The 23,301-nt window shown below is 58.3% G+C and overlaps 2 protein-coding genes across 9 annotated transcripts in view; one reads left to right on the top strand and one right to left on the bottom strand.

The window, feature by feature from the left end:
* The window catches only part of TMEM120B (transmembrane protein 120B), a 43,702-nt gene extending 39,880 nt beyond the window's left edge, over positions 1–3,822 (top strand). For both annotated transcript variants that reach the window (XM_054510535.2, XM_045887714.3), the window contains one exon: positions 288–3,822. In XM_054510535.2, the coding sequence (XP_054366510.1) occupies positions 288–401 (114 nt within the window). In that variant the 3' untranslated portion in view covers positions 402–3,822. The remainder of the gene's footprint in view (positions 1–287) is intronic.
* RHOF (ras homolog family member F, filopodia associated) lies at positions 3,286–22,493 on the bottom strand. 7 transcript variants are annotated; one of them, XM_064578314.1, is made up of 8 exons: positions 20,859–22,493; positions 18,969–19,065; positions 15,544–15,596; positions 12,711–12,886; positions 12,340–12,427; positions 4,358–4,467; positions 4,134–4,268; positions 3,286–3,447 (listed from the first exon to the last, which is right to left on the bottom strand). In XM_064578314.1, the coding sequence occupies exons 4-8, from the start codon at positions 12,834–12,836 to the stop codon at positions 3,286–3,288; spliced, it is 621 nt and encodes a 206-aa protein (XP_064434384.1). In that variant the 5' UTR covers positions 12,837–12,886; positions 15,544–15,596; positions 18,969–19,065; positions 20,859–22,493. The 7 variants fall into 7 exon arrangements, 4 of the variants coding, with proteins under 4 accessions (XP_064434384.1, XP_064434383.1, XP_064434385.1 ...); XM_064578313.1 differs by having other exon boundaries at positions 20,995–22,493; XM_064578315.1 differs by lacking the exon at positions 20,859–22,493 and adding an exon at positions 19,198–19,320.
* Positions 22,494–23,301: the final 808 nt, after the last annotated feature.

The raw sequence follows: 23,301 nt of genomic DNA, 5'->3' as shown, positions 1-23,301 counted from the left end.
GAACGCTATGGGGTTGCCAAAGGAGAAGCCCTCCCGGGCCCTGTGTGACCCTGAGGACTCACACCCTTCACGCAGTTGGCCCAGACCTCTGCTTTCTGCCGTGGGAACTCTGCAGTTTGCTGGTGGCTTGTGCTAAGGGGCTTGTGAGGTCACAGGGCGGGGGGGGGGGTGTTGGGCAGGGGGGCATCTCGGCGGGTTGCTGATCGGAGCTGGCTCAACCTTTTCTTCCTTTCCTCTCCCCCCCCCGCCCACCACCCCGGCCGGTCTCCTCGCACGCCCCTGCCCAGGTGTTCGTGTTGGCGCTCACATTCCTCGTCCTCTTCCTGGGCAATTTCCTGACCACACTCAAAGTCGTGCACACGAAACTTCAGAAGAACAGAAACAAGGGGAAGAAGCTGTGAGCCAAGGGACCCGTGCGCCCCCCCAGCCCCCCGGGGTTCAAGACTGCGGGGGGGTTCAGCTGGCACGATTCCTCCCCACGGTGTCGGCGGCCACAGCCAGCAGCCTGCCCAGGGGCCAGCGCGGGGCTGGGGGTGGCCAAGGCCCCGGTCCCCGGCGGACGAGGGCAACGTGACCCCTGCCTGTCCGCACGGCCTTCGCCCGCCCCAGCCTCCCCTGTTCATGACGTATTACTGCGGGCTCCTCCCGACTGCCCGAGAACCTGCAGTCTTCCCTCGCTGCCGTCTTGGCTGCGGCTGAGCCTGGGTCAGTCTTCCTGGGGTGGGGGTGGGGGGGCCTAAAGCCTCAGGGAGCCCCTCAGGTTGGGGTCTGGGGTGCCCACCGGCTACTTCCTGATCCCCAGCGGGCGGAAGGAAACCCCTCGGCGGCCTGTGGAGCCTCCCGCCCCGGGCACACCGCTTCTGCTGTAAGCTCTCCACGCTGCTGCGGGGTGGGGCTATTTAAGGTCTCGGAGAACCACCGTCTGTCTGTGCCTTGTGCTCTTTGCGCTCCCCAAGGCTCCAGCCTGCCGGCCACCTGCACACAGCTGCCCTCCCTCCCCGACGGCGGCCCCCGGGGTGGGCCCGAGGCGCGAGGGTTTGCAGTGACCACCAGAGGACGCCCCAGCCTCGCCATCCCTGGGGTGGTTTGAGGGCTTTTTTTTTTTTTTTTTTTTTTTTTTTGACACTTGAGAGTTTGGCTTCCTGACCCCCACCCCTCAGCCCACTTCCCGGAATTCTTGCATTGAGTTCTCAGAGAGTGGGTCTGCAGCGCTGGCTGAGACTTAAGGCCCATCCTCCCCGCCTCCCTCCCTTCCCCTCAGGTTCTGGAATGTGGTGGGGAGAGTCTGAGCAGGCTCCCTTCCAGGAGGTGGCACTTGAGAGGCCAGGACAAGCCTGCTGGTCACCTTGTGTCCGATTCTGTATTTGTGGGGAGGGTGAAGAAGCTAGCAGATTTGGTTGAATGTTCTGCCCCTGCTCCCTACACCGGCCGCAGCCTTTCTCCCACACATGGGTCTCAGCTGCCCTTAACTACCTCCCTACAAATCCCCTCTGGCCAGAGTTCACAGCTCGCATCCATAGTCATGCTTTGGCCCCTGGAGGAGTTGAAGCTTTTTTAATTGTTAATTTTTAAAAATATGAAATTTCCCTTCCACCCCAGTAAGAGTCGACATAAAAACCCAGATTTCTACTTTCCCTAGAAAAATGGAAAGCTCTTGGTGGGCTGAGCTGCCTGCCTAGGATGGGGTGCTTGCTTTCTAGTGTGCCACAGACCCCACCACTCCCTTTTATACCTGTCCTCTTTCACTCATTTGGGTCCTTCATCGGGCCCTGAGGCACCTGGGTTTTCCCTGGACTAGGAATCGGCGAACTTTCTGTAGAGGGCCAGATAATCCGTCACAGTTTGCCTCGTCTGCAGTGGTAGGGCCAAGGCAGCCAATGCCTAAATAAATGAGTGTGGCTGTGTCCCAACGAAACTTTATTTACAAAAACACACAGCTGCCAGATTTGGTCCACAGAGTATGGTTCCTAACCTCTCTCCTGTACCATCACTTGTCCATGAGGCCTTGGACTGAGTGCTCTTTTGACTCCCCAGGGCATGGCAGGGCCTTGGGGAACCAGGGTGGGGTGAGGTGGGATGGGGTGGAACACAGGCGTCTCTCTCTAGCAGCTGACGTCAGAGAGGCTCAGGCTTAGTGGGAGCTGAGGCAGGAGATCCTGGGAGGGCAGGAGCCACCTCAAGCCATTATCCCAGGTTCAGTGATACTGACTTGTAGCTCACTCAGGAAGCAAGCAGCTCTCAATCTCTGGGGCAGCGGCATCACCTGGAGCACTTGTTTAAAAACTCCTGGCCGCAGAAGGTTCAGTGAATCTGCAGCTGGGGGTTGCGTGTTTTCGTAGGAAGCCAGGATAGTCTCAGCTTGGCAGAAGTGGGGGCTGTGAGGGACAGGAGGGCGTGATGACTATTAAAATGAGTCAGTGCTGTCCTTTTGCAGAGAGGGAAACAGTCTGTAGAGAGAAGTGACTTGCCCATGATCATTCGGGGCTGATGTCACTTTTCGTCTTGAGTTTCCGGCAGTGGGGGGTTGCAGGTGAGGAGCCCCTGATGGGTCTGGGGTACTTTTTGCTTCTCGAGAGAGTCTCTTCTCCCCCTTGGGCATGTGCACCCAGCTCTGGAAAGATGGCAGCCCGGCCGAAGGCTGAGACTGAAGTCCTCTGTGGGTGAGGGGTGGGGGCCGGTGGCAGCCCCCATGTCCGGGGCTGGCGCGTGCGCTGTCCCGATAAGTCCCCGTCCCATTGTGGCCCCCACGTTCCTGGAGGAAGGAAGCCAGAAGCTGGAGGATGCAGCCGTGCCTATCTCGAGCCCAGGGAGGCGGGTGACGCAGAGTAGCGGGCTTGAGGGGGGCCGTGTGGAGCGCTGACAAATCCACATTTTTATCCACGTACCAGATGTAGTTGTTTGTCTCAAGCACAGGCTTTCAGGACCTACCGGGTGTGCAAAGGGGGACACACATGGCTGGGGGGCGGCTGTGTACTCCTGAGTCCTACAGACAAATGCTGGTTCTAGGGTACAGAGAGACTGAATCCGGCACCCTCACCCCTCCCCCAAGCAGGCTCAGCTCCCAGGGGAACCTGGAGGTGAGTTCATGGTCAGAGCCCAGCTGGGGAAGGAGAGATCTCCAGAATGTTCTAAGAGTCTAGCCACAGGCTCCAGACACAGGGAGACACCCAACTCAAAGTGCCGCTGGGAAGCTGGGGACGGAGCAGGATCTCGGGGTGCAGTCCGGGCCTGGCAGCCTGGGCCCTGTCAGTCTTGCATGAGGGCTATGTGCCCTGCCTGGGGGGCTCAGAGCAGCAAACACAACGGGCGTTTCTGCCGCTGTGCTTTCTTCAGAGCACTGAGGGCAACCTTGGCTGCTGCTCGGAAGACGTCCTCCACGTTCTCCCGAAACTTGGCAGAACATTCCAGGTAGAGGGCGGCTCGGATCTGTTCGCAGGCACTCTGGCCCTGGGGAGGGGGAAGGGGCCGGCATTAGATGAGGGGCCTGGAGCATGGGGCACCTCCTGACACCCCCCCATGGATTTGGGAACTTGGAGCTGGCTTTGGGGGCTCTCCGAGGGGAGGGTGGTCTTGGTGCGGAGCCCCCATCCCCGGCCCAGCCCCCAGCAGTGTGTGTGGATGGAACGGAAGGGCCTGCGGTGCAGCCCAGGGGCTCCGGCGGTGGCAGCTGAGAGAAGCCCCATCCTGCCTCTACCCTGCCCCCCTCTCCCACTTCAGGCCCCGTTTAGGCAATGGAACTGGTGAGGACAGTAAAAACTAGCTCTACTTCTAAAATTTACTTTTATTAACGCTTCTTCTTTTTTATTAAACTTATTAGTTTTCCTTTGTGTTCCTTTTATTGTCCCATGCCTCGCCCAGAAAAGCCGCGGGGTTTGGTTTTGCCCATGACTCTCACGGGGAGGGGAGCCCTGCTCTCGAGCAAGGCCTGCCCCTCCAGTCCCCTGGGGCAGACGAGACAGGATCCTGGCTACGCTGCACATTAGCTGTGTGACTCTCAACCTCCACTTCACCCCTCTGGGTCTCAGGTTCTCCCCTGTAAAACAGGGGATGCGAACAGTCCGCGCCTCAGGGTTATAAGGATGAAATGAGGTAGGGAAGCAGAGGATGGGGGAGAGCGGAGACCCCTTCCTGACCTGCATGTAGGTGATGGGCTCCAGCTGGGCGGCCCGGAGCTTCCGAAGCTGCTCCTTGTCTTTGCGCAGGTCTGTCTTGCAGCCAATGAGCACCATGGGGGTCCCACGGCAGAAATGTGTGACCTCAGGGAACCACTGCGGCGGGAGAGGGCAGGCGTCAGGGCTGAGGCCAGATCCGTGGCCCCCCCCCCCCCAAGGCAGGCTGGCTGGGTCACGGGCCTCACCTTGATGAGGACATTGTCATAGCTGGTGGGGTTCATGACGTCATAGCAGATGAGCACGAGGTGGGTGTTCTGGTAGGACAGGGGCCGCAGCCGGTCATAATCTTCCTGCCCTGAAATGGGAGAGGAGGTAGGGGTCAGGGAGGCACCACCCCCTTGTCCACCTGAGTCCCCTGTCTGGGCTCTGTCTCCAAGGCCTCGGTTTGCTCATCTGTAAAACAGACATGGCAGCCCACAGTAGCAAAAGTTCCAGGAGATAAAACCCATGCGGTGCTCAGAACCGGGTCTGATTACAGGGTAATCAGGAGAAGCTGGAGAACCTGCTAGCAATTACGTCCGTGGCAATTCCTGCCTATCCCCACCCCGCCCCGGGCCAAATCAACTCCCCTCCGGGAAGAAGGTTGGGGGGCGCTGGGGGGGGACTAGGCCACTGCAGGATCTGGGAGGGGACCCCCAGGCCGAGAGGCGGGGCCTTGGGTTGAATTCCTCCTGCCCTTCAGGCAAACCCCAGGAGGAGAGTGGTGGGGGGGCCGAGCACAGCTGCTGTCAGGCTCACCTGGGGAGTCGGCTGGTGCTCGGACCCCCCCCTGCACTGACTGAATCAGACGCCAAGGCTGGGTGTGGTTTTTTAGTGCTTTTTAGTAATTTTTTTAACTGACAATTTCAAACTTAGAGAAAAGTTGCCAAAAGGGTGCCAAGAACTCCCTCAGATTCCTGAGTATTTACATTTTGCCCCACTTGCCCTTTGTACACGTAAACACTTGAGCAGGTCAGAGTCCCTGAACACATCCTGCGGCCTCACCCCAGCACAGTCCTTGCGGATTTCTAAGAACAGGCGTGTTCTATCACCTCCCGTAGAACAACTAGCAAGCTGGAGCAAGCACCATGGACGCCGGGCTCTAACCCAACCCACGGGCCGCACTCAGATCTCAGCGGTGATGTCCTGTGGTCGTTCTGCCCCAGTCCAGAAGCAGGCCCAGGATTATGCCCTGCCCTGGTATGCCCTAGTATTATTTAAAAACTCCCCCAGTGAGAACTGAGAGCCTTTTGGGCTCCCTGGCAGCTCTCCAGCTGCCTCTGCAAAGGCAGAAAGGTGACTTTCTTCCAGGGCCTGGAACACAGAGGCCCAGGAGTCCCCTGCCCCTCCCCCTAACCTGGGGGTGCCTGGGTGCCAGCCTGCCCTCCTGCTCCCTCCCTGCCAAAGCTGGCCTCTTCATTGAGCAAGGACAGGCCACATCCTCGTCCTCCTGGCCCCCACCTGCTGCCGGGGACACTGCCACGCTCTGCCTTCCCCCTGGCTGTCCCTCAATCCGGGACCCCTGCGGTGTGCAGTGTGACCGGGACTCACAGCTAGGACGAAGGCTGGGCCAGGAGGACTCCATGCTCCATTCAGCCAGAGTCCCCCCAACACTGTGGAAGGAGTGAGGGCTGTCAGGGCCTGGCCGACTCAGACTCTTCTGCCCTCATCACCAAGCTGGAGAAATCCTTGTAACTGCTGGGAAACCCACCCAGGATGCTGCTCCAGCCCATCTCCTCCAAACTGTCCCCTCTCCTAATCTTGGTCCATGTCTTTCTAGACCTGTGCTGTCCAATGGGGCAGCCACTAGCCCCATGCAGCTACTTAAATTAATTAACATTAAAAATTCAGGTTCTCCATTGCACTAGCTACATTTCAAGTGATTAATTACCACACAGGGCTCGTGGCTCCCGGGACGGGCAGCATGGGTGCAGGACATCCCATCGCTGCAGAAGGTTCTATTGGACAGCATGGCACCATCCCGTCCAAGCCATCGCTGGTCTCCCATGATCTGCTGCTGCCCCTCAACAACCCATTCTCCGCCCGGCAGCTGGCCGGATCTAAGACCTAAGGAAGATCCTGCCTCTCTCCCCTCAAATGAAGAATACTTTCAATAGCTCCCTATTGCCCTTTGTATAAAATCCAAACATCTCCCAAGGGTCCACGTGACCTGGCACCCACAGACCTGACCTTTTCTCCCCCCAAAGTCCCCCGAGCCCCGCTGTTTCTCAAACCCACCAAGCTTTTGTGCCCCAGAGCCTTTGTACTTGCTGTCCACCCCCAACCTGGAATGCTTTCCCTACTCACCCCCCCATTTTTTCTTAGCATTTTACTTTAAAACTTTCAAACTGAATGTCATTATTTCCTTTTTCAGGATAATTGTCTTCTCTCTACTCCTTCGCAATAACACCACTTTATGCTTTATACACTTTTTAGAGTGCTTCTGCCTATGAACCGTTAAGAAATCCTTACAGCCATCACCTGATGGGCTAGACAGGAAGTGAAGAATGGAAATATTCCGAGAATATCTGAGAAACTGAGCTTCAGAGAAGTGACCTGCCCGAGGTCCCTGCAGCAGTCACCCAGCCGGGGCCCAACCCCAGTCCAGCCGGGTCCTGGTCGAGCACTCCTGCTGATAGCCAGCAACGCTCTGTTTCGCTTTGCATTGTGCCAACATGGGTTCTGGGCCCCTATGATGTAACGGTGAAGCTCCTACTTCTGGTACAAAGTGCATGTCTATTCCCCGTTAGAAATCCAGCGGGAGTGGACAAGTAGCTGTAAAATGGGCCTCCTGTGCTCTGTCGGCTTCCCTTATCCTGAACAGCGGGCTCCTCATAGAGGCCTTCCCTCACCACGCAGCATCTGCCCCTGCACTGGGTGTCCACAACCTGGGCCTGTCCTTAAAAATCATCCCTGGCGCCTGGCAGGCGTCCAGTCAGGCCTGGCTGCTTATCTGCTCTTGTCAGATGCAGCAGAGAGCAGGGCTGCGCCGGGCCAGGGGGTTTAGCAACTCCGGCTGGGGAGGATTTCAGTACTGCGGCTGGAAGGAGGAAGTCAGACTGAGCCCCCCTCCCCCGCCCGGGGCCTCTGCCCTTGCCCGTCCCTCATCCCTCTTCGAAAGGTTCTTCTTGCCCAAGGATGCCTTGCTCCCTCCTCTCCTTCAGGTCTCTGCAGAAACGTCACCTCCTCCGGGAGAGCTTCCCTGACTACTGCCCCACACCTGACCATGGCTCTATTATTCTTCTGAGTACTGTCACTCCCTGCTGCTGGGTTTTGGTTTGGTTTTGTCTGCCCCACGAGCAGAGAAGCCCCTGAGGACAGTTATAGCCCCTGGGACACAGGTGAGCTCAGCAACTGTTGGGTGAATGAACGCACAAACACATGAGTGTGTGAATACAGGGTAATGATAACCTTTCTGGCTTTCAGCAAGGGCATTTCACTTCGGTCACCTGTGTTCACTGAAGCAGCCACCCTGGGAGGTACACTAGGTGGAGAAAGTTCTTCCTGTAAGGAGCCCATGGGTCCGAGAGGGGCCTTTTCCACGGTCATAGACAGGTTCCCCGTGAGCTGGAGCGCCAACTCAGCCAGCAAGTTCAGCGCCTGCCACGCCACTCTAAAACTGCCAAAAACTCTCTTAGGAAGCCTTCCCTGGACTTCCCAACTGGCAATCAACCTCTGGACCTTGTTGCCTTACAAATGGTTTCCTCACCTGTGAAACAGGTACATGAGCAGCAGGTGAGCCTTGATAACGATACTAAAAGGAGTGAGTATCAACACCACATGTCGGCAATGGGCTCCCTCGTCATGAAGGCTCATTATGCTCACCCACGGCTTCACTTGAAGCTGGTTGCCTGCACTAACCCGTCATTCCTCATTACGACGCTAACAAGGCAGGGCTCTTGGCATCCCCGTTTTACAGATGCAGAAACTGATGCACAGAAAGGTGAAGCGAGTCGCCTTAAGGTCACACAGCTAGGGGGAAGCTCTGTAAGAGAGAGGACCATAGGTAAGACTACTGGGGGTGCCTCTCTCTCAGTCCACTCCCGAGGGTAGGGAGCTGTCCTGACCCTACAAGCCCCAGGCCTGACCAAAAGGCTGCCAACACCGGTATCGAGAGAGAGAGAGAGAGGGGCTCTGGGAGGCGATGGGCAGCCAGCCCAGATCCTAGCTCTCTCCTCCGGGCTGCCTTCCTGACTTGACTGTGCCTGGCTCAGCTTTTCCCAAGATTCAGTGTTGGACCTCCACATGGGGACCAGGCCTGCAAATGATGGACATGTTGACCTCATGTCCCCTCGGGAGATGTGGAGGGTTCTGGACGCCTCTCCTGTAGGACTACACTCAGACTCACGTTCTGTGACCTGGGTGCCTTCCCTCTCTGGACCTCAGTTTCCTTATCTGGCAGAGGGGGTGATAGCCCTGCCCCTGATACTGGAAGTGAAGGACTTGTAGGCTAAGCAATGCTGAACAAAGGTGAAGGACTGTTACTATGGTTACTATTAAGACAGAAACTTCCAGGGCCTGGGGGCCTGGGCAGGGATCTAACCCCAGATCTTTGGACCCACAAGCTTTAGGGGATCCCCCAGCCACAAGGTGCTACTATCACCCTCCCCATTTACCCACGCTGATGCCAAGACTTAAAGGGGCCAAGTCACCTGTCCAGCGGCACACCGGGGTCCCACTCTGGCCTCTGCAGATGGGCTTGCACAGAGTTACGTGCAAAGGGATGCATTTGTTTCTAGCAAGGAAAGGTCTTCTGGGCCACAGCTCCCCTTGAAGTGGCCCATTTTCCTGAAGCTGGTGGGGCTGTGGGGTGGGGAGGAAGTGAGGCTCTCTCTCTCACTTAGCACAAGGGTATTTCCTTTGTGGGAAGGAGCTTTGTTGTGTCAGTCACTTTCCAGGGGCAGGGGTCTCTAAGGCCTGGAGCTAGGCTGAGAAGAGGGTGTCACTGGGCCACAGTGATCCCCGTATCTGCTGGCCATACAGAGAGCAGGTGGTTCCCAGCTCCAGCCAGGGCATTGGTCAGGGGAGGGGCGCAGGCCACATAAGAAGGGGAAGCTGCCAGAAGAGGAACCCACTTATTGCTATTGGGGCCCGCCCACCTGCGTTTCCTCCCCAGAGGCGGGAGTGGTTGGGGCAGCCCCAGCCTGGAGCCCACGTTCTGACTGCCCACAGCTTCAGCTCTTCAAGCCCCCAGGGCTTCTGGCTCTTAGACATCCCTCTGCTCCCTGATTCCCTGTCTCAGCAACTCCTTTGTGCCACCCCCCACCCCCGCAACTGTTCCTATTGTTCCCATCTCAGGCTGGGAAGGGGACCACAACTCCCCACCTCCTGGGCCACCCCCATCCCATCCTGTGATGCCCCGCCCCTGGACCCCACCCCAAGGCCCAGATAGCTCCATCTCTAGTTGGTGTCTTAACATCCCACCTTGCCCCCACCTCCCCTCTGCCCAGGAAACTTCAGACTGCACCACAGCTTCCTGCCTCTGTGGGTGTCAGGGCCCACAGCGAAGTGCTCACTGGGCCCGTCTCCCCTTCACCTGTCAGCACGGAGAGCTCCGCCACCCCTCCAACCAGCCTCCCACTGCTGGGGCATCTGTATCTGCTTCTGCAGGACGGAGACAAGCAGCCAAACTGGCCTCCCAGGGGCCACCCCTGTCCCATAGCTCTGGTCACCGGCAGTTGGCTGGAAAGATGCCACTCTGCACCACCATCCCCCACCACGGGGTCTAGCTCAGCAGGTTCCAGAACCTTCTACAACAACCTTTATGAGACTCGTCTCCAGCTCAGCCACTCCCCTCACCCCCTTAGTCTCTTCCTCTAGTTGGTCTCCTGGCCCTCCTTTTTTGCCACTGATTTTTGATCTCCATCCACCCACGGGTAGAGACGGTCTCACTGCCTTTATCATTCTCCAGGAGCACCTCTGCCTCCAAATCTCTTCTGCATTCGTTCCTCAGGCACCATGCTGGGCGCTGGCATATGGAAGAGGAATAACCCAGTCTCTCCTTCACGGTCCTTGCGACAGGGCTTCCTGGGTCACAGCGGGACACCCCGCAAGGAGCGGCCCCGTTTCTTTCTCCCTGAGTATTCCTCCTCGGGCTGTCCTGCTGACCGTGAAGCCTGTCGACTTCCCTAGGACTTCACTGCGTCGTTCAACCTCCAGCTCTGTTTCTCTGCGGCTTGCCAGAGTCCTTCGGGGAGGGTGGGGGGAGGCAGCTCAGAGCTCTGCAGGCCTTCGATTCAGAACAGGTTGGGCTTGGGTCTGAGCCTGAATGGCTGGGCGGGGGTTGGGGGTGGCGGCCTTAAAAAATCGTGACAACACTTAGCCCTTCCCAACAGCTGACCCCTGTGTTACACATCACATGGATCTAGTGTAATCCTCAAGACTAATTTAGTTAGCCCTGATTACTGATGAGGAAACTGAGGCCCAGATGACACATAGCCAGGGAGCCAGCATCAAAGCCCAGGTCTGATTCCAAAGCATGGGGCGGGAAGATCATCACCGCTGTGGCGGCCCCGTGCCTCTGCTGACTGGGCCTGGAGCCCCTCCAATTCCTCCTGCAGCAGCTGTGAGCGCAAATCCTTCTTACACCAAACAGAAATCTTCCGGAACCTCCACACCACAATCTGCCCTAAAATGTTCTTTGAGCATCTTTTTCTGGCCAAGGCCACAAAGACCAGAAATGGTCCCTGGGCTGGGTCTGATGGGGGAGGCTTCCATGAACAGTGAAGCCTAGGGATCTGATAGGAGAGGCCCTGAGGTCCCAGAGGACGGAGAGTGAAAACTATCCTGTGACCTCTCCCTGCCTCACCAGCACCTCACCCACAAAGTGGGGCTGATGGACCTGCCCCTTCCTGGGTCCCTGACAGGAAGTATGTGAAACTAAAAGTATCCCAGACACACTGTAAGTTTTACTGCTCTTATGGCTACGCACCCGGGGAATTTCTCAGCAACCTTTGGCTTTCTCAGTTCGCAGGGCCCTGTTCTAGGGGCAGTGGTTTGGGGCCCTCATCCAACAAGAGGGGGGTCCTTAGAAGCCACTATAGGATGGGTCCCACCCTACAATAAAGGCTACTGAAGTCAGGAATGGAGGAGGGGTCTGGTGATGGGGTGATCCCTTTTCTGATTCTCTCCAGGGTGGAGTGAGAGATGCTACTCGCCGCCTTGGAGTGGGGGATGTCTAGATTTTGGCTCCATCCAAGGCTAGTGGAGACTTCCCCTCACATGGACAAGGCTTGGCTGGCAGTGGACAGGGCACCTGGTGACGTGGTTCCACGCAGGTCACTAAACACTGAGAGAGGTTGGGTGAGATCCTGACCTTTGTCCCCCAATGTTGGTTCAGCCCAGAAGGGGATTGAGTGCAGGATGGAAGCTCCCTGAGGGCAGACACCTGGCACCCCCCCCCTCCCTCCCCGCGTTGCAACGGGGACTCTGATAACTGACCCGATTAGCCTAAATCCACTTGCATTAGGAGCTGCAGGTGGCCAAGAGAACCTTATTTTGGACTTAGAGCTCTGTTCCTTCCTCAGTGCTTGGTTTATCCCCAGGGAACCAGGAAGACACCGAATTGTAGCCCGAATCCCAGAACTACAGGCTCAAAACTGTAGACCACAGAATTCCAGAACCATGTACTGTAGCCGATGGAATCCCAGAAGTGTGGAACTCAGAATTCATGTCCACAGGACCCCGGAGCCTCAGGATTGTCAACCACAAAATCCCGGAGTCACAGGCTCTGATCTGTAGCCCAGAGTATTCTAGAACCACAGGACCCAGAAATTCAGCCCACAGAATCCTAGCACCAGGGGACTCAAATCTGCAGCCCACAGAATCTTAAGAGACCACAGCATGCAACACACGAAATCCTGGAACCATGGGAAGCAGAAGCGATGCCCACGGTTTTCTAGAACCTCAGGAGAGGAACGAAGCCGTGGGTTCTCAGCACATTAAGCGCTAGGAGGGTGGCCGAGGAGCTCATCTCATTCAAGTACCCTCCTTTCAAAGATGGGGCGACCGAGGCCCTCTGGGCCTCCAGGGCCACCCTGCCAGAGCCCCTCCGCGGCCTTCAGGAGTGCTGGGAAGTCAGGGCCCCACAGGGGCTGGTGGGCGGGGATGCCCGGAGGGGGAAGCCCGGGCGGGGGGGAGGGGGGAACCCTTCGGGCACCAGGGACCCTCGCTGCGCAGGCGCACTCACCGGCGGTATCGTACAGGTTCAGGGTCACCTCCTTGCTGCCCACAGTCACGCTGGCCGTGTATTTCTCGAACACAGATGGGGCGTAGTCCTGTCGGAGAAGAGGTCGGCTGGTTCTTAAGGGGTGCGACGGGGGCCCAGGGTCCAGCTGCGCCGCCCCCCTTCACCCCATCCAGCTCAGCTCCCCTCACCCCGCTGGGCTCTGGAATTCCCGAGGGGGCGCCCCGGGGTGGCGGCTGCCTCTCCACGCGCAGGACGCCGGGGAGCCGGGGTCCAGGCTCAAGGTGCAGGCTGAAGGCCATCCGTCGCCCCCGGGGGTCCCAAGCCCGTTTGCCCGGCAGTCTAACCCCCACCAGCCCCCCGGCGGGCCTCACCTCAGGGAAGGAGCCCTGGCTGTACACCATAAGCAGGGATGTCTTGCCGCAGCCGCCGTCGCCTACGATCACGATCTTCAGCTCCTTCCTGCCCGGGCCCGGGCCCGGGGCCCCGGGGGCATCCATGGCTGTGAGCAGCCAGCACCGGCAATCTCGCGCCGGGCGGACCTCTGGGGCTGAACGATCGGGGGTGGGGGCGGGGTCCAGGGGCGGGGCGAAATAAGCCCCGCCCACTACGTGCCTGCATCGCCTCCGCCAGGCAGCCGCCCGGGCTCACCTCCCAGCCTCAGTTTTCCTTTGTTAGGGTCCCCGCGCGGGGCGTTCACCTTTCATTCCCAGGGAAACTGAGGCAACTGAGGAAGGGGGTACTCGGCCTGTAGCGCCGCTCCCACTCCCTCCCCTGCGCGTCAAGGCGCGCCCCCCATCGACAAGATTCGATCGTTTCGTTTCCGCCGTTCCTCGCCGGACACCCCTGATTGGCAGGCTCCGCCTTCTGGCAGGGACCCTCTGATTGGCCGGCTCGGCCTCCCCCCTCCCCCGCGTCGGACAGGGACCCTTTGATTGGCGGATCGTTGCCCCAGCACCAGGGGTCCAGGAGCCGTGGTTTCAGGCTCTGGGAAAAGCCCCTTGTCTGTACCCCGCCTCAGCTGTGTGGCCTGGGGCAAGTCGGCTTCCGACCAGTTTCCCCACGAGGCAGGTTGGTAGTGCCGGGAAGATGCTGGCACGGGGGGCGTGTCTGCTCACCTAGCCCAGCCCTACGGGCGCCAGTGTGGGTGAGGGCTGGGGTGGGGAATAGCGGTTTCCCTCACCTACCCCCCCACCTCCCCAAGAGCGCAAGGTGGACGTCTGGCGCCCTCTGGCGGGCAATCGCCTTGGGGCGGGCAGCTTGGAGAGCAGGTGAACGACTCCGGAACAATATCCTTTGGGGGTTGGCCCCGAACCACGCGGGCGGAAGTCTCTTTCTAGCAGGGACCAGAGGCGTGAACCGAGGAAAAACACCGTCGAGGAAGGGATGGGGAAAGCCAGGGCAGATCTAGTTGAGATAAGCTGGGCCCCTCGAGAACACCCACCCCACCCTGAAATCTGATTAAGCTCTCTCCAGCCAGCAGCCACGTATCTTCATCCCAAGGATTCTCACCAACCCTCCCACTTCCCTGATCAAAACAGCTATTTATTGAGCACAGTGTACAGGTACTGTCGCGGCTGCTGGCTGAGATCACCCCTGTCCCCCATTCCTTCCCTCCCCGCGACCCTGGGCCCACGGTCCGTTGCACGAGCCAGGCCAGTGGTCAGGAGAGGCGGGGGACCCCTGGAGCCAGTGTGCGGCCGGCAGGTACTGACTGAGGCATGGGCAAGCGAGACACGGGTCCTACGAGCTGGGGTAGGACCTCTGGTAGTTTCCTCAGAGGGTTTGGAAGAACTCAGGATGTTCTAGCCACCCCCACCCCCCTCCCCGCAATCCCCCGGGAAGATTTTCCATTTTCAAGTTCTCGGCAAAGACCAGGTAAACTTTACTTCACGGAGGAAACTGCCAACCTGGCAATTCCATAAACGCCGGGTAGGTTTTCCGCGGGTGCAAGGCACGGTCTGACCACCAGAGGGCAGCAGCGACCGCTCGTGGAAGCTTACAAATAAGAGCCCAGAGCTGGGAAAAGGAGGTAAGGCCCAGCTCCAGGTTGAGTCCTATGTCCCGTCACTGGGTGGGAGGGCCACCTGCTGGGTCAAGCACCCCCACACAAATTTACAGCAACTCATTCATTCCTTTTTTGCAACACAAGTTTATTGAGAGGCAACTGTACTCCTGCCTGCAAGGAGCTGTCTTGGGGAAGCAGTCTGAAGGAGCCTGGGAGATGTGAACAGTTAGAGACAAGAACCTCTGTAGGGTCCAGGGAAGGTTGAGCCTCAGCTAGGCAGTGTTGGGAGGGCAGACCAGTGGAAGCAGGATGGGTACCCTGGGCAAAGGCATGGTGGCTGGAAAACCCCATGAGGTTGCACAGCGCCTGGGCAGCGAAGACGGAGACCAGACATGGTTGTCAAGGTAACTGGGGTTAGATCAGGGAGGGCCTTGCTGCCAGGCTCAAGAGGGGTGTCAGACGGAAAGCTCCTCAAAAGAAGCGCCCAGCCAAAGCCAGGCCCTCAAGCTCTCTGGTGACCAAAGAGGAACTGACTGGCTGGTAAGGCAGGGCTGGGGTCATGTTTCCATAGTGGCAGCCTGAGGCTAGCAGGAGAGGAAGGATGGAAGAGTGAGGGGACACCTGCTTACCTTCACAGCCAGCCCCAGGCCTGACCCTGAGTCAGGGACCCCTGAAGCTCAGGGGGGACTGGAGGACAAGAGAAGGAGGAACCGGGGGGAGAATTCAGTTAGGAGGGTCACCGCACTCTTAGCAAACTGTCACCTGGGGGTTAACCACACCTCCTGACTTTCCTCAAAATCCTGGACCTCAAGTTTCCATTTTCTCCACCTGAGAAACAGGACTCTGATCCCAACTTTAGACAGAACAAATGGCTTCCACAAAACTGAGGGGGGGAGGGGAGGAAAGGCGAGGCTTCCCAGCCCTGCCTGCATCCAGGCAGAACAGCTGACACTGGCCCCAGCCGGCCCGCCCACCCACCCACGGCTGGCCAAGAGGCTGGCAGAACCCCAGCCCCACCCGGCCTGGAGTGTGTTTGATTTGGACCCAGCTCCAGGGGTGGTGAAGAGGCTGGATCTGTACCTAAAAATACCCAGGAGCCAGGCCAGCTGCTGAGAGCTTCCTCAGAGGCAGCTGGGCCGCCGCAGGCCAGCTGAGGAGCTGGGTCTGCCCACACGCATGGGGACAACGTGCTCCCTTACCTGTCAGATGTTCTGAGGACCCGAGTCATTCACCTTCTATTCACCAGGAATTCCTGGAGAGGTTTAGGAAAGCAAGAAAGATTCTTTAAATTGGATCTTAACACAGAGCTTTGGACACAGAAGCCTAGGGGAGCAGGCCAGGTGGCATTTGTGGGGGGAACTCACTCGGCCAGTGCGATCGTAAGGCCAACCGAGCCCAGGAGAGAACTCAGGGCCAGATCCACTTCTGTCCTGTCGGAGCGAAGTCTGACCAGCATAGGTAAGGATGGGGCAGTTAACGACAATTCTTCCAGCTTCTACTTCCCTGGTCCCTGAGAACATCCTAAGAGGTCACCTCACACCTGAGGGGTCATCCACCCCGATGAGACAGAAGACACTGAGCTATTCTTTGAGGTACCAGAGATGGGAGGTGGTCAGGGTTGGGCGGGGAGTCAAGGGCTCTCTCCAGGGCTCAGGACCTGGTGGTGCTGGTGGGGAGGTCATGCTGAAACACAAAAAGCTCCCCTCACAAAGCCAGACTCAGAGACAGCTCAAAAGGCCATCGTCCACCTTCCTCCTCCTGGTTCACATGGGGAGACCTCAGCTCCCAGAGGGGCGGGGACTTGCTGAGGTCACTGGCCAGCTGGTGACGGCGCTGGACCCAGGCGGCCTCCAAGATGGCGGGGTGCCTCTTGCCACAGTCCAGGCAGAGGCAGTCTCCACCCAGAGGGTCCAAAAGGTCGGATTCCAGGCTGGGGCTCCCGGTGGATGAGCCGGAAGAGGCGGGACCCTGGTGTCCAGTAGCGAGGCAGGTCCAGCCACCTCCCAGCCTTGGGCCGCCCTTCCGCTGGCGTGGCCCTCTCCAGGCTGGCCCCACCGGATTGGCGCCAGGGGCAGCCCCGCCCTGAGCTCGCGGGGCGACCGGGGGGCGGGGCCAACCTCCGAGCCAGGAGGAACCACAGCCGGAGGACAGACAGGCTGCTGCGCCCCTCCCTGCCCCCGGGGGGCGGTGGGGGGGGGGACAAAGAAAGGTGAAAGAGGTAAAGAAGAAAGGGAAGTGGGGAGGGGGTATGACCCTTACAGGTCATCGGGCCACCTCTCCCTCGCAAAAATCACATCCAGACCACAGGTTCGCACCTAATTGCTCCCTAACTGTTCCGAGGGCGGGAGTGGAGGACCTGGCTCTAGCCCTCCAGGCAGTGGCTGGGAGGGGGGGGGGTTTAAATCAATTATTTAACCATCCGATGCCCATGGGACATAAAGACCCTGTCTCCGGGAGCCCTAAGGACCCTATCTAAAGGGATGGCGGACACCCTCAGGCAGCAAGCCAGTCACCTGAGGATCAAGGGGGCTGAAAGAGCAATTCAATAGCAGCACCGAATTTGAAATCTTGATTCTGGGCCAGAGTGGAAGGAAGAGGCGCACGGGGTATTAAGAACGTGAACCTCATCAACTTTTACAAAGCGTCCCCCTCCTCCCTGGGGGAAGAGGGTCTGGTGCCAGGTGCAGCAGAATGAACCTCCTTCCCCCACCAGCAAAGGACAAGATGGACCAAACCCAGCTTATTGGGACTGTAGACCCTCATGGGGCCAAGGGAAGGGGGCCAAAAGGAGCCAAGAGCACCACGCTGGTTACTTTCAACCAGACAGCTTTCCCAGCTTCCTGGCAGTGATGCCTGGCATGGGAGGGAGCCCAAAATAACCCAGACAGCTGGGGTGGGGGGGTGCCATGGACACAGGCGATGGGCTGCAAATCAAGACACCTGGAACCCCATCCTGGCTGCCAGGGGTGGCCTCGTGACCTTGGGTGAGTCACTTCCACTCTCTGGGACCCCAAATCATGACCCAATCATGGAACAGCTGGGAGCAGGCCACCATTCCAACTCAAACCACACAGGAGAATTGGGGCTGGCTCCCTGCCCAAGGAAAGTCAGTCTTCCCCTTTGCCCTGAAGCTTTGCCACGTGCCTCCGGGGTGGGTTGGTGGGGGAGGAGCTCGCAGACAGCCCAACCCCCACTCCCTGCAGCCACATGGGAATGGAGGCCAACTAGTGTGAAGCCTGAACGTGAGGCCAAGCCCCCTTAATCACACTTAATCCTCCCACTCCCGTTTCCAGCCTGCGTCTTTATTATCATTTCACACTGGAGACTCACCCAAGGTCACCAGCACAGCCACCAGACTTAGAGCCTCCCTTGATTAAGCGTCAAGATGGCTCTCAGCCAAACCTCCAGGTCAAGCCCTTCAGGCTCCCCCAAACTTAAGTTTAGCCCTCACACTGAGGGGTGGGGTAAAAGTGAGCAGGGCTCATCCCACAAGGAAGCCAAACCTCAGTCCAAATGGGGGAGTGGTGCGGATCAGTGGCACCTGGACCCAAATGGTTCATCAAAGTAATCCCTAGCTAGAGATCACATGGGGGAGGGATCAGAGATCAAGGGCCACACCACCTCCAGCTGTGGAGCCTCCTGGAGCCAGGCAGTGGGAAACTATGAGCAGTCAGCTTGTGTTAGCAGAGTAAGGAGAGCGCTGCCATTACTCGGAAGCTAACACCTCTATCAGGCGCTGAGCTTGGGGTATCAAGTGCACTCGCTCCTGCCCCCTCACAAAACCTCCAGGTGTTACCCAGCCCAAAGGTTCTCAAAACGTGTCCTCGGATTGCAGCCATCAGCATCACCTGGGAACTTGTTAGAACTCCAAGTTCTCCGTCCCCACCTACTGAATCAAAAACTGGGCCCTGGAAACGGTTCTAAAAAGCATGCTCAGGACAGGGGATCACTGACCCAGGCCCATTTGTGCACAGGGGGAACCGGGCTCCGAGACTAAGTCAAAGTCACAGCACGTAAATGGCTAGCCAGGTTTCAAATCCCAGTTTGTCTGATTTTAGAAACAGGATTGGGGGGGGGGGGGCTTTGCAGAGAATGGTGGAATTCCCAGGAATGGGGAGAAGGGTCAAGAAACGTCTTTCTCAGAGGAAGCTGGCCCAGCTCTCAGGTACTTGTGTTCTCCACCTCCCTAGCAGCTAGACATCAGAGGGAAGAGGCCAGCTCACAGTCACCCCACACGCCCCCACTCAGGGCCGGAAGGGAGGGCCCGAGCAGGGCCCGGCTTCCTGGCAGCAGATGGAACCTTTCAGAAGAGGCACCCAGGGCCCTCCCCCCTCCCCACCACAAAACACACAACTGGGAAATACTTGCAAGTGCAGCCTTCTATGCGGCTCAACACTGCATAGAATTGCACGCCCCAAACTCTTGACAACAGAAGCTGACAGGCGGGGATGGATGGACCGAGCAGGCCCAGCAGGGAGCCGATTTCACACACACAGTCCCACACATCTGTGTGGGGGAGGGGCTGCAGAACCAGCCTAGCGGGTTTGGGGTGCCCGCCCTCCCTGGGCTCCAGGCCCAAGCCCCCCAAATCTCCCTCGCAGGCTGGCAAAGGACTCACACCTACCTTGTTATCAGAGTGAAATTAGGCCTGCTCCTGCTGTCCAAAGGAGGATGGTTCACTCTGGGGGTACCCGGTGGTTGCCCTTTCTCCAGCCAAGAGCCTGACAGGGCAAAGTCGGAGGGTTTGTTAGGGAGTTGACAGCCACAAACCGGGCAGGGTCCCCTTGAGGGAGTAGAGGGAGCCTCACAAAAGCCCCCCCCCCCCCTTTTCCATCCGCCCAGGCGGCCCTCACTCTGGAAAGGATGGGGGGGGTGCGGCTGAGTCACGAAGGTTCAGCCCGGGCGACTAGCAGCAGGAGGCGACTCATCTGCATTTCCAAAGGCCCGCCCCGTCCACATCCCCTCCCCAGAAAGGGCCGGAGATGTGAGGGCTTACCCTAGAGCCCTCCGCCTCGGGGGATCCCGGGGAAGGCCCGCTCAGCTTTCCCAGGCCGCAAGCCTCCCCCCGCCCCCCCCCCCCCCGCCCCCGGGCTCTAGAGCGCAGGGTTGGAGGGTGTGCCCTGAACGACCAAATCAGGACGTCAGTGGCCTCCGGGAGGGCCTCAAGCCCAAACTGGGGACCAAGGGGGGCCCCCTGCCCTTCGGGCTCGGCTGTCACGGGCGGGGAGAGCCAAACGTGGGCGCCGAGGCCCGGGTAGGCAGCGGGGATCGGACTAGGGTCAGGGCCGGGCCTGGAGGGAGGCTTCCCCCGCCTCGGGAGGCGCCGGTCGGAGTCAGGGGGAGCCTCGAGGCCCCGACCGCCCCGTGGCCCTTTGCTACTGGCTCCCGCGGCCCCGCCAGCAGAGGCGTCCTCGTGGCCGCAGGGGCCGCCGCGTCGGGAGCGGGGTCCGAACCCGCTGCGGAGCCCGCGCTCGTCGTCGAGGCCTCCCCGGGCCAGGGGCGTCCACGCGGGCGGCGGCCTGGAACGCGGGCGGCGGCGCGCCGGCCTCCCCTCCCCCACGCCCGGCTCCGCCGCCTCCTTCCCTCCTCCCGCTTGGCGCGCAGCAGCCGCCACCGCCCGAGCCGCAGGCGGCGCGAAATGGCGCCCGTCTGGCCGCCTCGCCCGGCGGAGGCGAGCGCCGGAGCCGCGGCGCGCGACGCCCCCGGGCCCGCGGCCCCCCGCAACAGCATCCGCGACCACCCTCCGGCCTGGGGCGCTGTGCCCTGCGGGCTCTCGGGGCCCGGCGACGGGCGGCCATCAGCCCCGGGCCCCCAACGACAACCGGGGAAGGAGGGAGGAAGGAGGAGGAGGAGGGCGGCCGCCATTAGCCACCCACAGCCCGGCCCGCCCGCCTGCCCCCCGGCCCCGGCCCCGGCCCCGGGCCCCGGCAGGCGGCTCTACTCTGAACCTGAAAATAAAACTCGTGTTTGGGAGGGAGGAGCGAGCGCGGCCGGGAGAACAGGCACGGCTCGGTGGCAGGCGGGAGAGATGCTGCGTCATGGTGCCAACATGGACGCCGGCCTTTTGTCCTTTTTTGCTTAGGAAGCGCAGGCACGCCCCGGAGCCCCGAAAAGCCGGCTTCAGAGTGCTAGCCCCACAATCAAAAGAGAAAGAGTTCCTAGGCCAGCGGGGAGGTTTCCTCGTCTTTTGAGCCCCCCATCTCCAAAACACTTCAATTTTTTCCTCCCCATCAAGGCTCAGACCTAGAAAAGCCAGGGGGAGTAAGCTCAGGCAGCTCCATGGATGCCCGAGCTCGCTGGGGGAGACCCTCCCCTCGCCTCCGGGGCAGAAGGGGCAGAAGGGCCTGAGGAGCCCTCCTGGTCCCCCCACCCCTCCCCATCCGGCTGCCAAACATAAAGCTCCAGAAACCTCCTTCTCCCCTCGGCTCCCAAACATCTGCAGCCCTTGGCCTGCTCGAAAAAAGATTTCCTCGAAGGGCAAAAGGCACTTTTTTTTTTTTTTTTTTAAACTTACCCGCTCAGCCCGGTGCCATGGAGTCTGGAAGATCAAGCTGGGCGGAGGTTTTGGACGTGTTATGTAAAAAATATCTTTTGGGGGGATTGTTTAGTTAGGATTATTGGGGGAATGGTGGTGTCTTTCCTGTTGTTACCTTTTTGTAAGTTACACTCTCATGGCATTTTCTGCTCCTTCCACTTCTGCAAACTTTCCAGGGTTGGGTTGGCAAAAGGCGGCTTCGCTGAGGACTGTTTACTGCTCTGGATATAGCAATGGTGTGATCGTCATTAAGAGACAAAAGGCGAAAATACAGTCAAATCAAACAAAAGGCAAAAGACGCACGGCCATCCCAACCACCATAGAAAATACCCGCGAGTTAACGTTGGTGTTTGGCTCGAACCAGCTAGGACTTGTTTTCCAGTTTTAATCTAGTTTCCTGTGACGGCTTTAGTCTCTGTACACAAAGAGAAGGTCTTCCTTTCCCTCACCCACTCCCCTACCAAGACGAGAAAAACAGAAGTGTTTTTCTTCAAATAGATCGATTTTCAAAGAAAGTGTACGTTACTGGGAAGAAAGCTGGCTAGCATTTATGGCTGTAAACATTTTCAAAAGCATAAAGCTAAAACCTTAGCTTTATAAAAAGCAAAATCGTCTAAAAGCATTTTAACTGGCTTATATTAGACAAGAGCGACAAAGACATACATGCAGATGAAGGTTCAGAAAATTAAGGACATCTCAGCAACATTAACATAGAAACTGCACTGCGTAAGGACAGAATGGATTGGGTACTTACAATGTAAAAGGTTTTTAAAAACTTAAAAGAGTAACGACTGCTTACAATTTTTTGTTGCTGCCATTTCGCTAGTCCTAAAACTATACATTTAAAACATTACCTTGTTAAAAAAAAAAAAAGAGCAGAAGGAGTTAATAAGATGGCCAGGTTTAAGTGTTTAATAGAGGAAACTATATATATTTAAAAATTTATTGTTCAGTCAAGAGAATACAGATTAAGATAGCTCCAAGCTCCCCCCACCCACCCAAGAAAAAAAAAGAGGAAAAAAAAATTAAATATGTCATTTACTTAGGTTTTTTGGAATTCAAAATTGTTAACTGCTGACATTAATGGTGTGCTATGACCTAGTTATACAAGACAAAGATGGATTCCAAGTCATAAGGAAAAATCCAGATCTTTTTAAAAAGTCTTCTTCATTCTTCCAATTGTGAGTCCTTTAGCCTGTTGACAAATGTTAAACACAACACTGAGGCGTCCTGAACTGGATGGTGGAGTCAAAGGAAAAACATTCCCCATTTGCAACAAAGGAAAAACCCACTTGGCCATTTAATTCCATTGCAGAAAAATGGCTCCCCTCAGCTGTTGGCCTCTCCTTGGTGTCTGATGAACGATGTTTTGAGATCAGCGTCTAATAACTCAAGCCCTATAGAAGCCGCGCGCTGATTGGCTGCCGCGCCCTGCCGCCCTGCTCCAGCCAATTACCTACCCACGGCCAAATTACAAACCCCGAAAAGAGCCCCAATATGAAATACACCACCACGAAGCCCCAGCAAGGCGGCTCCTTCGCCTCGGCCGCCCGAGAGGAGAGGCAGAGGGGGCTGCAAATGCGTCCTCGCGAAGCCCGGGAGCCTCGGAGTTGAACTCACAAAATGGAAGCCGCGCGCTGATTGGCCGCCGCCACTCCCGGACCTTTAATAAAGAAAGGGGAAGGAAAAGATAAATGCAAAAAAGGGGGACTCTCTCCTCTGCTGGTGGCTGGAGGAAGAAGGGGGGGGGAGAAGCATGTGTTTAGGACAATTACAGGGCGCTCCTCTCCAAAAATAAAAACAGAGCAAAAAGCTTCTATCACCCAGGTCCAGGCGAGGGCTACATCCTCCCAGGAATGTGAATGCTAATTTGGTTAAAATCCTGGTTTCCCCTCCCTAGCTCAGCTCCAAGGGGGAGGGGGTCTCGGGGCCGAGGAGGAAGCCGGAGCAGAGATACCTCGATTGCAACTCGTCTTGAGTCGTCTTGCCTCCCCCCACAGTTACCAGCGTCTAAACACACAATCACACCCCCCCCCCAAAAAAACCCAGCCCTTTCCCCCGGGCCCCCACGCGCCCACCTCCGATCTTGGCAGTTTGGAAACAGTTTTGGAGGCCCTAGGCGCACGCCGCGGCGGCCGCGGCTCGGAGGGTAGCCCCAGCCACGGGAGGTAGAGCCCGGGGAGACCCCCCCTCCCCCGCCAGCCAAGCCCCCCACCTAAGTCCCAGCAGAATAAATAAATTAAAAGGCCTTCCCCCGGGGAGGGGGGAGGCAGTGTGGGAGCGCGCGAGTGAGGGGTGGGGGGCCGCTGGGGCCCGGGGCTTTGGCGGCGCAGCTGCCGCCGCCGGGAGAGTGCCTGGGGAAGCGGCGAGGAAGGAGAGGGGAGGAGGAAGAGGAGGAGGAGGAGGAAGAGGAGGAGGGTGA

This window comes from Mirounga angustirostris, unplaced genomic scaffold (assembly GCF_029215605.1).
Source record: "Mirounga angustirostris isolate CCGP_5_RB_7025 unplaced genomic scaffold, mMirAng1.0.hap1 SCAF_14, whole genome shotgun sequence".
Classification (NCBI taxonomy): domain Eukaryota; kingdom Metazoa; phylum Chordata; class Mammalia; order Carnivora; family Phocidae; genus Mirounga; species Mirounga angustirostris.
The sequence above is the reverse complement of the archived record's forward strand: the minus strand, read 5'-3'. Positions and strand labels throughout refer to the sequence as shown.

Excerpts from the sequence above, each read along its gene's own strand:
- RHOF (XM_064578314.1), bottom strand. The coding sequence starts at position 12,836 with ATGGATGCCCCCGGGGCCCCGGGCCCGGGCCCGGGCAGGAAGGAGCTG. Across the intron at positions 4,269-4,357 it reads ATGACAATGTCCTCATCAAG|TGGTTCCCTGAGGTCACACA; the intron begins GTGAGGCCCGTG and ends CTCCCGCCGCAG. Across the intron at positions 3,448-4,133 it reads AGCCCATCACCTACATGCAG|GGCCAGAGTGCCTGCGAACA; the intron begins GTCAGGAAGGGG and ends CCCCCTCCCCAG.